A 14,290-nucleotide genomic window follows, 5' to 3' on the forward strand; every position below is an offset into this window, starting at 1 on the left:
CACAAAGGGTTGAAAGTGACTTCATCAAATTCTACGATCCTTCATTGCTGACAAAAACTTGCACTTTGCCGGTCAACATGATTTGATCCCACTAAAAAACAAGTGTCAACATTATCTTGATAGCGCAATGGAATTTCTCTATCAGAAAATGTCAAATTTGGTGACGACTCTTATGTGAAACTCCGGGTATTAAAATCTTAGAAATGATGAGCCCAACCAACAGCAACTAGAGCTGGGGTCTCCTATCCACCTAACTTAAACCTAACAAAAACTTAAAGATCAGAAGTAATCTCCATCCAATTCGATAACCCAAGATTTTATTCGATGTACCATCATTGATAAGATCTCCTTTCCAGATGTGTTTTTGTTGGATCTCACAATAAAGAACACGACCTAAATCTGGTGAAGGAACTCAAAGCAAAAGAACTCTTTTTAAAACTCGATAAATATTTCAGAGATACCCCACCAAGCAGTGTTGATAACCAGAATTTTTAAGTTACCTGATTTACACCTAGGAAAGTTTGTACAGACAAAAACACTTGATAATTCAAGGCATTGTTCAAGATGCAGATCCATCACTGTTTGAAGCAGTACCTTGGACGCAGTTTGCCAAGTGTGTCTGCATACCCAGATGGAGTTGCCTTGTTACAGAACACTTCATCCCATATCTTGAGTAGATCTGTTGGGAAGAATCCAAATAAGTTCAACTGTTTTCTAATTTCTATGTAATATAAAGTCCACGCAAGATTTAAACAGTGATACGTATTTTAACATGTGTAGATGAAAGACTTACCGGCTTTATCTGTAGATGAAAGACACATGATGATCATGTCAAATCTTGAAATTTTGGTTAAATTGTCTAAAAATTTGATGGCCAGGTCCATTTCCGTGCTGCACAAGATACAAACAGGAACAGCATTAGGCATCCATCAAGTTCAGATGCGAAGACCAAATATCCAACAAAAAGAAAGGAGCACAGATTTTCTCTACTTACATGAAAAAGGTGGCAATGCACTTTATAATGTCAATTAGTATAGGAGCAGACAACGCATTCTTGAATATCTGTGGTAATGCATTTGGTGATATGGCCTAATCATACAAGAAGAAAGAATGAGTCCCAATGTGAACAAACCAATTGAAACGCTTATGAGAAATTTATTAACAATCAAAGCACTGGTTTTCTAGCGATCATCCAGGAAAAAAGATGTCAATAGTTAAATTTGACTTATACAGTGTTTATGCTGGTCAATCAAATTGGTACTCATTAAATTGAGAGACAAGACCAATCGGTGCATCAACCATTTATGGATTGAGATGTTATTCATGCATACTTGAAGATCTAAATTACTATATTAGAACATCTAACACATGATTCACTTTATGACTATACCACAAGGAGAATTGCAAACCTTCAAATAGGAAGCCTGTAGGGCATGATCACCCAAAAGCCCTCGCCAAGAAACCTCAAATTGATATGCTGAATTTGGTGCTGTGATATTTTTTGCAGCTTCAACCATAGCTCGAGAAGCTGCCCGAGAAGCAAGCTCTTGTAATGATGACTTCATCTCTCGCTGGCCTGTTTTGTGATTACTCTATGAAGGATTAATGGAGAGAAAATTGTCAAGAAGAAATGAACTGACTAAAAGAAGATATAAGGAGAAAGCAAGCAAAACCAAATTCGAAAGTGCAGAATCGATGATGTCAAAGCATAAAATTGAAGATGGTGTGATGAGGATAAAACTTCCCACAAGCCAGAATTGTGTAATCTCTGACTTAAGCTAAGAAAGCGGTGGAGACAATGCATAAAGAATGAAGGGAAAACTGCAACACACAAGCTGCTTTCCTTCCAATTCTCTCTCAAGTGCAAAGAAGCAAAAATTCTTTTTAAAAAAAATTAATTGCAAGAGGCCCCTCTAAAACTAACAGCCTCCCCTCAAACAACAACCAAAAATTGAAAATAGAAAACAAAAGAAAGAAGAAGAAGAAAAGGCAAGTCTATCTAAGCTTATGGTCTGTTTGGCAGAATTAGAATCCATTCTCCAACTCAACAAGATTTCCCCGCACCAGTAGGAAATTATAGGTAAATCTATAAACCAAGAGGTCTGTTTCAACATATTAGACTAAATTTTGACAGGGTTGAAATGATCTCAGGATTGTAGATGGCATATGAAGGGAAGATGTGTGGTAACTCTATGGTGGAATTGGAGAAAAATGTATTCCTGGTGGAGAAAACTGTTTTACGTCTTTTAGCCTTCTGCCAGAATACTATATCACAGATTTATTTATTTATTTTTCAACTTTTTATCCCTGTTATTCCAACATGGGAGGGGGAAAAGTAATCCTACAGGCTGCAGATAAATACCACCTTAAAACTCTTAATAGACTAAAGAAAAATTGCACCCCTTATAGATCATTTATAAATATGGAAGCACAACCAATACATATGGTGAAGCAAGGATCACATCATCTTACCATAACATCTTCCAAACCAGAATTCTGAACAGGATTTTCAAGATAACCATTCTCTTTACTTCTGTTTCCAGTTCCCTTATTTTCCGTTTCCTCCATGGATGTGGATGTGTTTGCTGGGACCTGTTCATCAGTGCCCAGTAAACAGAATTTAATTTCAGGAAAATACAATTCTGCAATAAATTGCCTACTTTGCAAACAGACCATACATTATTCCCTAAATTCAAGTGGAAAAAAGACAGAACCAGGAAATTCCAATTGGAAAGATTTTTATGACACAACAGAAAACAATTTTCCTTATCCACATGATAAATCTTTTCTTCCCCTGCCTCTCCTTCTCCTTGTCTTTTTTAGGTGTTGATCAAATCTAGTTAATTCATTCCAATCCTGGAAGAAAAATAATTACTTGAGTTACTGGCACAACTTCCCATCATTCTACCGCCAACCTTTAGGCATGCAATGCTGTAGCAACAAAGTATAATAACATAGAATTGGGGCAAAAACTACACATTAAGCACAGGGAAGTAAGCTTATGTACACTTTTCCCTATCTGCCAAGTTCTTCATCATATTTTAGGCAACTTGATTAGCCATAACAGGAAGTCATTCAATTAATCATGTGAATTGACTGATCTACTTTTTTTGTTCTCTTCTTTTTTTGGGGAGTGATCCATAAAAGACAACAACAATAAGAGGGGGAATAACTCCACTCTTGGATACCATGAAATGATCTTGAATTGCAGCCTCTCCTGCCCCTTGAGAACTACTTGAGATGGAACGTACTCCCTGAGTGTCTGCATTCACTTCCACCACTGACTTTCCCACTTTCTGCAGTCCTTGTACAGAGCTTTTCAGTGCTCCAGATGCCTTCTGAAGAATCTCCTGCAAAGAAGTTGGTCCTCATGAACTTCCAAAAAAATGAAATGATGTGACAAAGACACCAATTCAAGACCAAGTACCCTTTAATAATCATCCTATTGATAAGATAAGAGGGAAAAACAAAAAACAAAAGGTTGTCCTACTTGATTTAATAGGAGCTACATCCACTAATAAAGAACAAAAATAGGTGCAGGAACAAAGCCTAACTTCATCTCTCCCCACTTGCTTCTTCACTAGCTTCTCTAGATTATTCTAATCCAACCACATTTAATCTACCTTTGTATCCAATTAATAAACCACATCTTAAATTGGTCATGCAACAATATGCATTTAATCAGATTGTCATGACTGCCAAACCCTAGTATGTTTTGGATTCTGAATGGCTATGTGACAAGAACTTTTAATTCAGCATTTGTGGCCATGCTAGACAAAACAAAACATATGTGCAGTTAAATAGCTTTGGGCGCTGATAAGTCATGTAAACTTTCAGTTCACCTTGTTTTCATGTCTCTAAGTTGAGCACCATCATCCTTTTCTACATCCATGTCCTTGTTGCAAATTTGAGCATTGATAAACTACAAGGCACAACTTTGGGCCCATGTGTCAGTTACTGGCATGTGTCTAGGCATTTGATCCTTCACATTTACAAATTTTAGGATATAGGGATTCCACAGGTAGAACACTTGGATACAACTAATAAAAGGAAAAAAAATCAATTTGAAATTAATCAAAAGCAAAGATATTTTTTATAAGAAATCTCTATTCTCTTTCATCCTCACCTTTCTTCTCATCTCTAAATATTATTATAAAAGTTTACTTACCAACAAACTCCATTTTGACATCTTTCAAACAGCCATATCTGAATCAAAGTAGAACTCTCCAATAAGGATCCTACACTCACACCCATGTGTTGTATTAACACAGGTATGTTGGACAAAGTTTGAGAGTCCAGGTATCATATTTATATAAATGAAAGCTAACTTAAAAGAGGACCCATGAGCATGGATCATCTCTCCAGGTATTATAGCAGACAAAATGAAAGCCAACTTAAAAAGGAGGACCCATTGGAATGGATCACCAAATTATTAAGAGAACTACTTGACATGTATTTGTGGACGTATCAAATGAATTGAGTGACATTAGTGACACTAGAGAAATAGGCATATTCTTCAGAAGGGGTATTCTTCAGAATAATTGATGATCACCTGATAGGCTTCATGAATTACATAAGTAGATCAACTGCAGTGTACAACTTGAAATAGAAGGTCTTGATCTACACAAAGTGAGGTCCTAAGTTGAAAAATTAACTCCATCACATCACCTGGAATAATAAATTCTGTCTTCTAGTAGAAGAATGAAGTTAAAGATTGTATCACAATCTCCACAACTTAATTCAAACCAATAGCTTTAGTGATCTAACTGGGTCCCTTACTACTGACATAATCACTTAATAATCTTTACATTTTTATCGTTACTTTTTTCAGTGTCAGATGAATGTTTTTCCTGCATCATTAACCCTACCTTTAAGGAGACTAGCCAAGACATGTTTCCCAACCAATTTATGCAATTGTAGTTACATGAAATGAAACTGAATCTTGTCAATACATAGGAAGTGGAGGGCATTTCAATGAGACTAACTAAAAAGACAGCTACTAATATATCTTGCTATCAATAAAGAAGTTGGGATGGGAGTGAAGAATCAAATGAGATCCCAGAAATACAAATAACATTTCATCAGTTCAAGAGCCCCATCAAAGCTTAGTATAGCTTGATCTCGGATCACTTAGAAAGGGCCTACCTTTAGGAGAGGAAGAGAGAGAAAGAGAGCTTTATCAACAGTCCTAACACACGTAGAGGAGGAAAGAGATCTTTTTCAATGGACTGATTCAAATATCTAATCACAATTTTTGATCAAGAATTCACAAATTTTGAAATGAGTCTCAGTGTTTCAGGATATGCACAACATCTTATAAGAATAATGTCTACATGCACATTAATATTCCTGAAAGAGGCCTACAAATAGGTATAATGTCAAAAACTAAAAGTAACAACATGGGAAGCTAAATGGTAAAAATTTCACCTTCTCATACAAAGATTTGGCCTCAGCATACTGTTTCTTGATTTCTTGGTTCTGAGGTTCCAACCGCAGGGCAAATTCAGCATCTGCAGTTAGCTATATTTATTATCATCAGACAAATCAACATTACCAAAATGATCAGAAAAGGAAGCATATCTATAACAATTCCAAAATAATAAGATATATTTCAGAGTGTAATATACCCTCAGTGGCTTCTTTAAATTTCCCAAGTTCTTTTCTGGCTGTTGCTCGGCGTGAGTACGCCTTTATGTAGCGATCATCTAAATTTAAGGCCTCCGTACAGTCATCTTCAGCTTCTTGGAATCTAATTGACAAGAAAAAGGAAAAAAATAAAAATAAAAACACCAATATTTCAGGTCTCATATGGATCAATAGCAAGCATTACCATCTTTGGCTGTTAAATCAATGCATATAAACACAAACAGAAACATAAAGACCCTGAAGGTTTCTGTTTCTGATAATCGGGAAATGAGCAAGTATAAAATTTCATAAGCATAAGAAAATTTTGACTTGGGAGAATATTCCATCCACAGCATGTTTCTTAAATATAGCAATGTGTGCCTTATCAAACTTGCCTCTTGATTTTGATATAGGCCATTGCCCTATTTGCATAAGCCACAGCTGTTGGTAATAAGGCAATACTTCTTGAGTAGCAGTCAATTGCTTCCTTAAATTTCCTCTGCTTAAAATACTCGTTGCCCTGAAAGGTGTGATAGATTGCAGACTTAGCATCCAGCTTGACCTAGCTGTGGTACAGCCGCAATCACAAATAAAAAATATTCACAAGAAAAATCATACCAGTTCTTTCTCAGAAGCAGCATCAGGCAAGCTCTCTTCAGTCATGAAACTACTTGATATACAGCTAATGGCATCATGATTTCTAGAGTACTCGTGTTGTCTTGTGTCACTTCTTGATTGGCCTAGTCTCAAGCCAACTCCAGGACTGCTAGAAAGTTTACTAGAGTGCTTCACATTTCCTGTTGCTCTAGGGACATCCTGTAACCAGATATCTCTTACTATAAGAAATTGAAGTCTTGAAACATTGACCCAAGAGCAGATAACAGCCTACTGGAAACAAGAAGGACATATATTTATAAACATAATGCATCTTAATTATAATGTAAGGACTTTCTAAGATGCACAACTTAATGAAAAAGAATCCTTACATCTATGTAAATTGTAAATGACATCCAGGAAACATATCGAATATGAAAGTTACAATTTGCATGTGTGACTGCTTAAGTAAATGAGAAACTGATGAACGAACATATGAGATAGAAGGAAAACTGATTAATATTCAATAGTCATCTTCACAATCAACTAAATTTTCTGCATACCCACTTCTGATTTACAAATGTGAGTCTTGCAAAAAATATTACATGATTAAGGTTTAAACAGGACCAAAGTCACCTTTTCCTCAGCCTGCGCTTTCATTTTCTTGTCTTTCTCCTTGAGAGAAAGTTCCCAATCTTGCAAGTCAGTCAAAAATCCTTGGAAATCCTGAAGGTCAGAACAACACCAAAATTCAGCTAAACAAGAAATATGAAGTCTACATTTCCATAAATCATTTATACTCATGTTTGCTTTTAATGTAAACTGTAGGTGCTGTGATATTTCATAGAAAAAAGAAAGACAATTATAGGAAAATGTTGAAAATTACTTAAAAACTTTCCATTCTCATACAAATTCAGCATTTTCCTTTCCTTTATCCGTTAGAAAATCCCACGGAAATTCAAGTCGCTTTTTTTTTCCTTAAGAACTTTAAATTCCGTACTTGTCCAAAGTTTTCTCAGCAACCAAACGGGCATTAGATAACCAACAAAGCTTGAAACTTCAATATAGCAGATAAAATGATTTCATTTTCTTAGATTTTAATTTCCACGCTTTCTCAGCAACCAAACAATCCTTCAAAGTAAAACAAACCATACAAAACACACTATAAATGCTTGAAATATAGAATCACACATATAAAAATACAATTTTATTCCAAATTTTCAAAATTCAAGATAAAAGCTCATAAATTTCGAGTGGCAATGAATACCAAAAACCCTAAACCGGCGAATCAATCCAAAGGGTTAGCCCCTGAACAGTTTAAGATATGAAGACTAACACAAATGACGAGAAGAGGAAGGTACCAGAGCTTGATCACGGGCGTGCTTGCTCGGAAACCTAGTCGCCATTGACACACTCCGCCAGCACCGGCGACGACCTTCTACAATCGGCGGTAACGATGGCAGTGCCTTAATCGCTTCAGTTAGAAAAAATAAAATATATAAATATATATATGCTACATTAAGCATGAGAAAAGTATAATGGGCCGAGCCCAGGCCGAAGCCCAATATTGACTTCATGGGATGAATGACTTGTTCGTGGGCCCAAGTCCAAACCTATATCATATATACAATCTATTTCAACAAATAGCCTAATAGTAATATAGATATGATGTCTTGAAAATAAGGATTTCTTTACTAATATATTTTTAAAAATAATTCTTAGAAATTAATTTTTGAAAATAGTTTTTAAAAATAGTAAAAATTTTGTTTGAAAACTCAATTGTGAAAAATAGTTTCATTTTTTATGTTTTAGAGTAAAAATAGGATGAAAATCAAATGAAATTTGTTCTGAAAAAACACTTGACAAATGATTATCTCAAAGAAACTCTTAAAGAAAACACTTTCATTAAAAACAATTTGAATAAAAACACGATCAAATTGCAAGAAGTTCCAAATTTTTGCTCATATGTGGTGTTTAGACGCTCTCTAGACAACCTTTTTTAACCCACAAGATTACACAATTGAATAAAAATACTACCAAATGCACTCTTAATGAAAATAACAAGGGTTAAATAAAGCAAAGTTTGTAACCAAACATTAAGGTGGCATTATTTTTTTTTTAAATAGAATCCTTTATACAAAAATGGAAAAACTACCTTATGCTCTTAAATCTCTTTACAAATTTTTTATAATAATTATTACATTTTATATAAAATTTATTATTTAAAAAAAAAAAAAAAACACATCCAAACCTGCTCCAAATGCCTCTAATGAAAGTGGTACTAATTAAAATAGTTATGAATAAGAATGTTTTTAACACACTTTTGACAGAATTTACAAGTCAAAGTCACAAAAGGCAGAATTTGCTCTATACAAAAATGGCCAAAGGCAAGATTGCTATGTCGCTTGAAAGTACAGCTAGAATCACCACATCAGTTACATTTGATATATTTGAGGTACCCAAGTTGACGACATCAAGGCTGCAATTTATGTATTTAGGCAGTGAATCAAAAACTTTGTACAGGTCTCAATGCTGAGAGATAATTATAAAGTTTGAATCGTTTCTCTGTAATTTTCAAGATATAGAAACCGTAGGAAGCAGGACTTGCAGCAGCCACCATGGCTTGAAGGGCGCCTTGTTGGCGTCTTCAACAGGCGGAGAGAGGCAGTGTCTTAGCATGGAGTGCCCTGTAGCATTGGAGGCTGCACAGAGGAAGTTTCGACTTTGAGTCCCGGTACTTGTATGGGTTCATGCATGATGGACCAGCACATTTTTCACGGGGAGGAGGATAGCTGGAAATCCACAACAACAACCATAGAGATCAGGCAAAGACATCATATGCAGGAAAAGTAGAGGATAATCTCAGTGTTATTCCATGATCCGTGTTACTATGATTGGAAGGAGTGCAACTTGAACGGCTTATCACCCACCTTGAAACCAACCAACTTTCGAATGGACTTGGGCAATCATTTCTTATACAAGTTGAAGTTTGGATCAAGTTTTTTCAACCTGAACTCAATTTGAGTTAGACTCGTGCTAAGATAAAGATAACCCGAGTCCAACACAAACCTGATTTAATATTTTCTTTAAATAATATTTATAATTTATATTATCATATATAGTAATAGCCATTTTATTTATTAACTTTTTAGATTTTTTAAGGAAAAAAAAATGTTATGTTCATTTTTATATATAAATTTATTTTCATTTTTTGTTATTATCCTGAAGGTTTATCTCATTTACTATTTAAATTTTGGTATGAACATATAGAAAAAAGCATTGCAGGCAGATTTCAAACTATATATAGCACAACCAACTTGACCAATTGGCGTGTAATCTAATCAACCCGAGTTAAAGAAAATGAGATTGAGTTGGATTTGGTTTGAGTAGCTCAAGGTTAGATGTCGGGTTGAGTTGCAGTCAAGTTGATTGTTTTTAATTTGAGTTGAGTGAGGGTTAGCCATTAACCCGATCCAACCCACCCAAGTTACAGTCCTAATTGGAAGGTTATGGGGTGTGCCTGGAGCCGAAGATCAACCTTCAACAACCACAACATAGAAGCAAGATTCTTTGGGAATCGCTTAAACAACATAATTGCATAGGCAACCCACAAGTTGCAAATAGAAATTGAAGGTTTGAAGTTTCAGATGCTATCTAAAATATAACTTTCAAATTGCAAAATGCAGATTTATACCTGCTCAGCTTGGGTTCAAATATACTTGGAAGGCCCATCTCATTAGGGAATGTGACGGTTGTGCCTGTAGGACCCATGACCCATCTGACAGTGTTTGCCGAAATTGTCAAAGCATTGGCCGCTCTCTCCTGCATTGAAGTAGGTCAGTACTGGAAAGAAAAGATTCATCATAGAGGAAAGAAATAAAGAAGCTCTTTGTGCACCAGTTGATACCTGTGCCAATTCCTCTTGCCGTTTCTTGATCTTCTCTTCTCGCTTCTTCCTACTGGAATCTTGGCCCAGTATCTTTCTAATAGCCTCGGCCTATAATATTCAATTCTCTTTCAACATCTAGGCTATTACAAGGCAATCTAATAAAGTATGATAATTTTTTTTTAAAAAAAAGGGCAAACCTCAGATTCCCTAGCTGCCTTCTCAACTTGCATTCTGCGTCTCTGAGCAGCTTCGGCTTTCTTCAGTTGCTGCTCCACTTCAGTGAGTTTCTCCTTTTGTTCTGTCAGCAACAACACTATTAGATATGAAGTATTAAAATAACTAAAATTAGATGCCATCTAGCAAGTAATGCTCACTTCTAGGTGGGGCAGGAGGCAATCCATTTGGGAACTCTATAAAATTTACACCAATACTGGCAGAGATGTCTTTGCTAGTTTGAAGGGCCCGCTGACGTGTAGTGACTGCCATTTCCCTCTTAGAATCCCCTGATGAATCCACAAACTCCTTCCTTAATTTCTTCTTCTTAGTTTCAGGCTCACCATCAGAAAGTGCCTCTTCCTCTTCCATATAGTCGATGTCTTCATATGCTCTCCCTGACCTGGATTTCTTACTCTCTTTGCTTCCTTTCGATGAGCCAAAATCTCCCACATCAACATTGTACTGGCCATTCCCATTTCTCTTCAATACTCTTGATATCTTCCGTTGTTTCCTGCCTCCATCCTCCTCCTCGTCTTCATACTCTGCACCATAATCAGTGCTAACCTTGGATGTTTTGAGTTTTTCCAGGTATTTAATCTCTTCGTCATTATCTTCATCATCTTCCGCTCCATCTAATACGCGCTTCTTAGGAACCCGCTTGCTCTTACGAACAGGCTCGTACTTGCCTGCTTGCTTCATAGAGAAGCCTTCTTCAGGCATCTTGCCCTTCAAAGAATCCCCTTTCGCCACACTAAAACCACTTCTAGAGAAATCCTTCCATGGAACCCCTCGCAAGCCACTTCCTTTGACTGGTGGAGGTGAATTATCGTCATCTGAATCATCCTGCAACGCAAATAAATGTATATAGAAAGACCCAGTAGGATTATAAAATTCATCAACAACAAAGATAGGCATATGACAATGGTAACATTCATTTAAAAGAGCCCAAACAATATTCCAAAAGAACAATTATATTGAATAATCTACTGGGCAGCAAAAAAAATGCTCAAATTCAAAATCAATCTTTGAGCTGGCTAGCATTATCTAATTTGACAAAATTTGGATTAACCATCCACTCAGTCATCTCATCTGTTACATTGGATGATCCACATTCCACTATGAAAGATGGTAATTACAAGAGTAGTGATTTCTCCTAGCCTATTAAAAAAGGGTTAGTGATCTCTCCCCACTCGAATAAGGCTTAGATAAAAGAGCACATATGTTTAACTTGGCCCCACCAGTATGGAGCCACTGAACTGAGCCATATCAGAAATGCACAAGGGGAATTGAGAATACCTGAAGAATCAACTTCTGCCTCTGCCGAGGAGCATCCGAAGCGCGTGAAGACTTTGTAGAAGAAGACCCACCAACAGAAGCACCATCTGATGTGGACTTGGCATGAATGGTATGTGTTACACCACCAACCTTAAGCTTTACTTTTTTCAGTTTATTCTCATTTCCTAGTCCATCTACAACTGCCTCTGGCCCAGAATCACAAGTACCACTTATCATTCCACTTGTGTGTGTATCTCTAATTTTCCAATTAGCTGGGGCAAGGACCCCTTCACTGCACCTTTTGGAATCAGACCCACTATGCCTCTGCTCAGTAAGGCCTTGAAAAGAACCATTGATGGAAGCTTCATTTGATTCTCCAAATCCTCCATCTTCATTCTTGAACATCTTCTGGGTGGTTTCACCTGTGACATTAACAGATGAAGCCTTTGAACTACATTGATTGAGTTCTTTATTCCGTGAAGATGAGACATAACCAGTATTCTCATCACTTGATACTTTGCTCATATGATCAGAAGGTGGTGTTGATGACCATGATGAAACATCTCGATAATCAGAAAATGACTGTGACTCATTCCGAGGACGCCGAGATGTATTACTCCTTCTCTTCCTTGCAGTGCTGCCAATACCATTGAATCCAAAACCTCCAAAACCTTCCATAGTGGTATAAAAATGCTGCCATTGATTCCCAAAACAGAATGGTAGATTAAATTGTTAGAAGCACATTCGAGCATATGGCAATGGGGCTACAAAGAGTAAGAGTGAAACAACTCAGAAATTTACATTGGTCACAATAATCAAAACCAAGATATAGCCACATTTTAAAGCCAAAAAAATAACTAAAAATGCAAAAATCGAACTCAGCACTAGCTGCAATATCCAAAGGTAGAATTTCTCCAGATCTACATCATATGACTGAAGTAGCAACTACATGGAAAATGAAAAATGAACAATTACATGAAAACAAAGCAATGCTAGCACATTATAATTGAAAGGAGATGCATATAAACAAAAAATCATCGCCATAGTTCCTTCCAAGAACACTGCAACACATTGGTACAAACACACAAACCCAAAAAAAGCCATTACTGAGTCAAAACAAACAACCACAAGGGGCAATAATGAAAGATCAAAGATAAACCCTAGATGAAAACCAAACCTTTCTCAAGAAATCATAATAAATTCAAATACATATGATCAACATCACATCAACCTATGGAAGAGGTAAAATAGAAACGAGCAGATAAGAGATGAACCTAAAAAATGGTGAAGCTTCAACTCCTTTTGGGTTTTGGAATGATGAGAGGGAATTGAAGAAAAATTATTAAATAGAATCAGAGAGGAATCAACTTGTAAGTAATCTTCAGCATTACCCTCATCTTTCCCTTTTTCTTCCGGAGATCCCAAGGAGCCAAATCAATTTACCCACCAAAACAGCGAAAATTAGATCATATCCAATTCAAGCACCCAAAACTACATTAATCCACAAAGAAAAACAGGGCAACGGATCACACCAGAGGAGAACAATGGGAAAAAACAAATTTTTAAGAAAGCCCAATTACCCACATCAGAAATCTTCATATAAAAAACAAATCAGAGAACAAAAACAAAGAAATAACACACTCCAACCATGCATCCACCACAGACCCATCAGAACAAGAAGCGATTTTGAAGAAAACCCAAGTACAAACACCTCACAAAACACATAAAATCGAAACACCAACATCAGAAAACCTTACAAGATCATCAGAAAATGCAGCAGGCAGACCAAAAACACCGAATTACCTTTCTGGGTCTTGACCAAAAATTCCCAAACCCTCGAGAGACAAAGCTGGAAACCAAAGAGAGAGAGAGAGAGAGAAAGCTCTGGAGGAGTTACTCAAATGGCTTCAATTGGGTATATGCTCGATCCGTAGCCAGATGCTGCAGCATGTTTGGAGCGAGGACCACGGGGTTAAGGTTAGGGTTAGGGTTAAGGTTAGACGAAAAGGAAGAGAAAAAGAGAGAAGAGGTGGGATAAATTTTCATCATCGTCTCTAAAATTTCACGGCTGCAGTGGTTTTGTTGGGTCACCACCATGTACCCTACTACATTGAGGTTACCCCAAGTACCCATCTCTCTCTCTAGATTTCTCTCTCTTCCTTCCAAAGGCCCTCGGTCCTTCCTTCGTTTGGTGCAGGCGCGAGTGCAAGCTCATTACCATGCACCCCTTGTTTGTATTAGCCGCTTCCATTAGGGTCTTATTTTCTCTCTTTTTCCGGAAAATATCTGATAGCTTAAAAAAAACAGAGATTTAAATATGAAACAATAAGATTAATACTTGAGTTTACCATTTTTGGTTTCTAAAAATTTGAGGAAAAATGTAGAATAAAGAAAAAATAATAAATAATAAAAAATAAATTAAAAGTTAATAAATTATTTTTAATTGTTACTTTAAATTCATTTTATTTATATTAACTCAATGATATAAAAAATAAATAATTAAAAAATACTTGAGTTTTTAACTAAATTTAATTATATTTTTATATTTTTTGATATTTTTTATAAAACCTTCAACTATGAAAAAAATTAATTTTTTTACATTTTTTTTTTCTTTCTTTAGTATTTTTCAAGAACCAAAAATACCCTACAAGAAAATAGGAGTGAAAAAAATGAAGAGAATAATTAAAGAAA

At 36.0% G+C, this 14,290-nt stretch overlaps 2 protein-coding genes across 3 annotated transcripts; both read right to left on the minus strand.

The window, feature by feature from the left end:
• Positions 1-300: 300 nt before the first annotated feature.
• LOC117931365 (RNA polymerase II-associated protein 3) lies at positions 301-7,688 on the minus strand. 2 transcript variants are annotated; one of them, XM_034852334.1, is made up of 12 exons: positions 7,581-7,688; positions 6,856-6,945; positions 6,244-6,441; positions 6,021-6,145; positions 5,628-5,749; positions 5,428-5,510; positions 3,189-3,338; positions 2,473-2,592; positions 1,410-1,592; positions 995-1,089; positions 794-891; positions 301-679 (listed from the first exon to the last, which is right to left on the minus strand). In XM_034852334.1, exons 1-12 carry the CDS (start codon positions 7,623-7,625, stop codon positions 576-578), a joined length of 1,413 nt encoding a protein of 470 aa, XP_034708225.1. In that variant the 5' UTR covers positions 7,626-7,688; the 3' UTR covers positions 301-575. The 2 variants fall into 2 exon arrangements, with proteins under 2 accessions (XP_034708225.1, XP_034708224.1); XM_034852333.1 differs by having other exon boundaries at positions 3,189-3,350.
• A 798-nt stretch (positions 7,689-8,486) lies between these two features.
• Positions 8,487-13,780, minus strand: LOC117930735. Its single transcript, XM_034851404.1, has 7 exons — positions 13,403-13,780; positions 11,621-12,292; positions 10,483-11,167; positions 10,306-10,406; positions 10,127-10,216; positions 9,914-10,041; positions 8,487-9,011 (listed from the first exon to the last, which is right to left on the minus strand). The coding sequence occupies exons 2-7, from the start codon at positions 12,275-12,277 to the stop codon at positions 8,867-8,869; spliced, it is 1,806 nt and encodes a 601-aa protein (XP_034707295.1). The 5' UTR covers positions 12,278-12,292; positions 13,403-13,780; the 3' UTR covers positions 8,487-8,866.
• Positions 13,781-14,290: the final 510 nt, after the last annotated feature.

Source organism: Vitis riparia, chromosome 14 (assembly GCF_004353265.1).
Source record: "Vitis riparia cultivar Riparia Gloire de Montpellier isolate 1030 chromosome 14, EGFV_Vit.rip_1.0, whole genome shotgun sequence".
Lineage (NCBI taxonomy): Eukaryota > Viridiplantae > Streptophyta > Magnoliopsida > Vitales > Vitaceae > Vitis > Vitis riparia.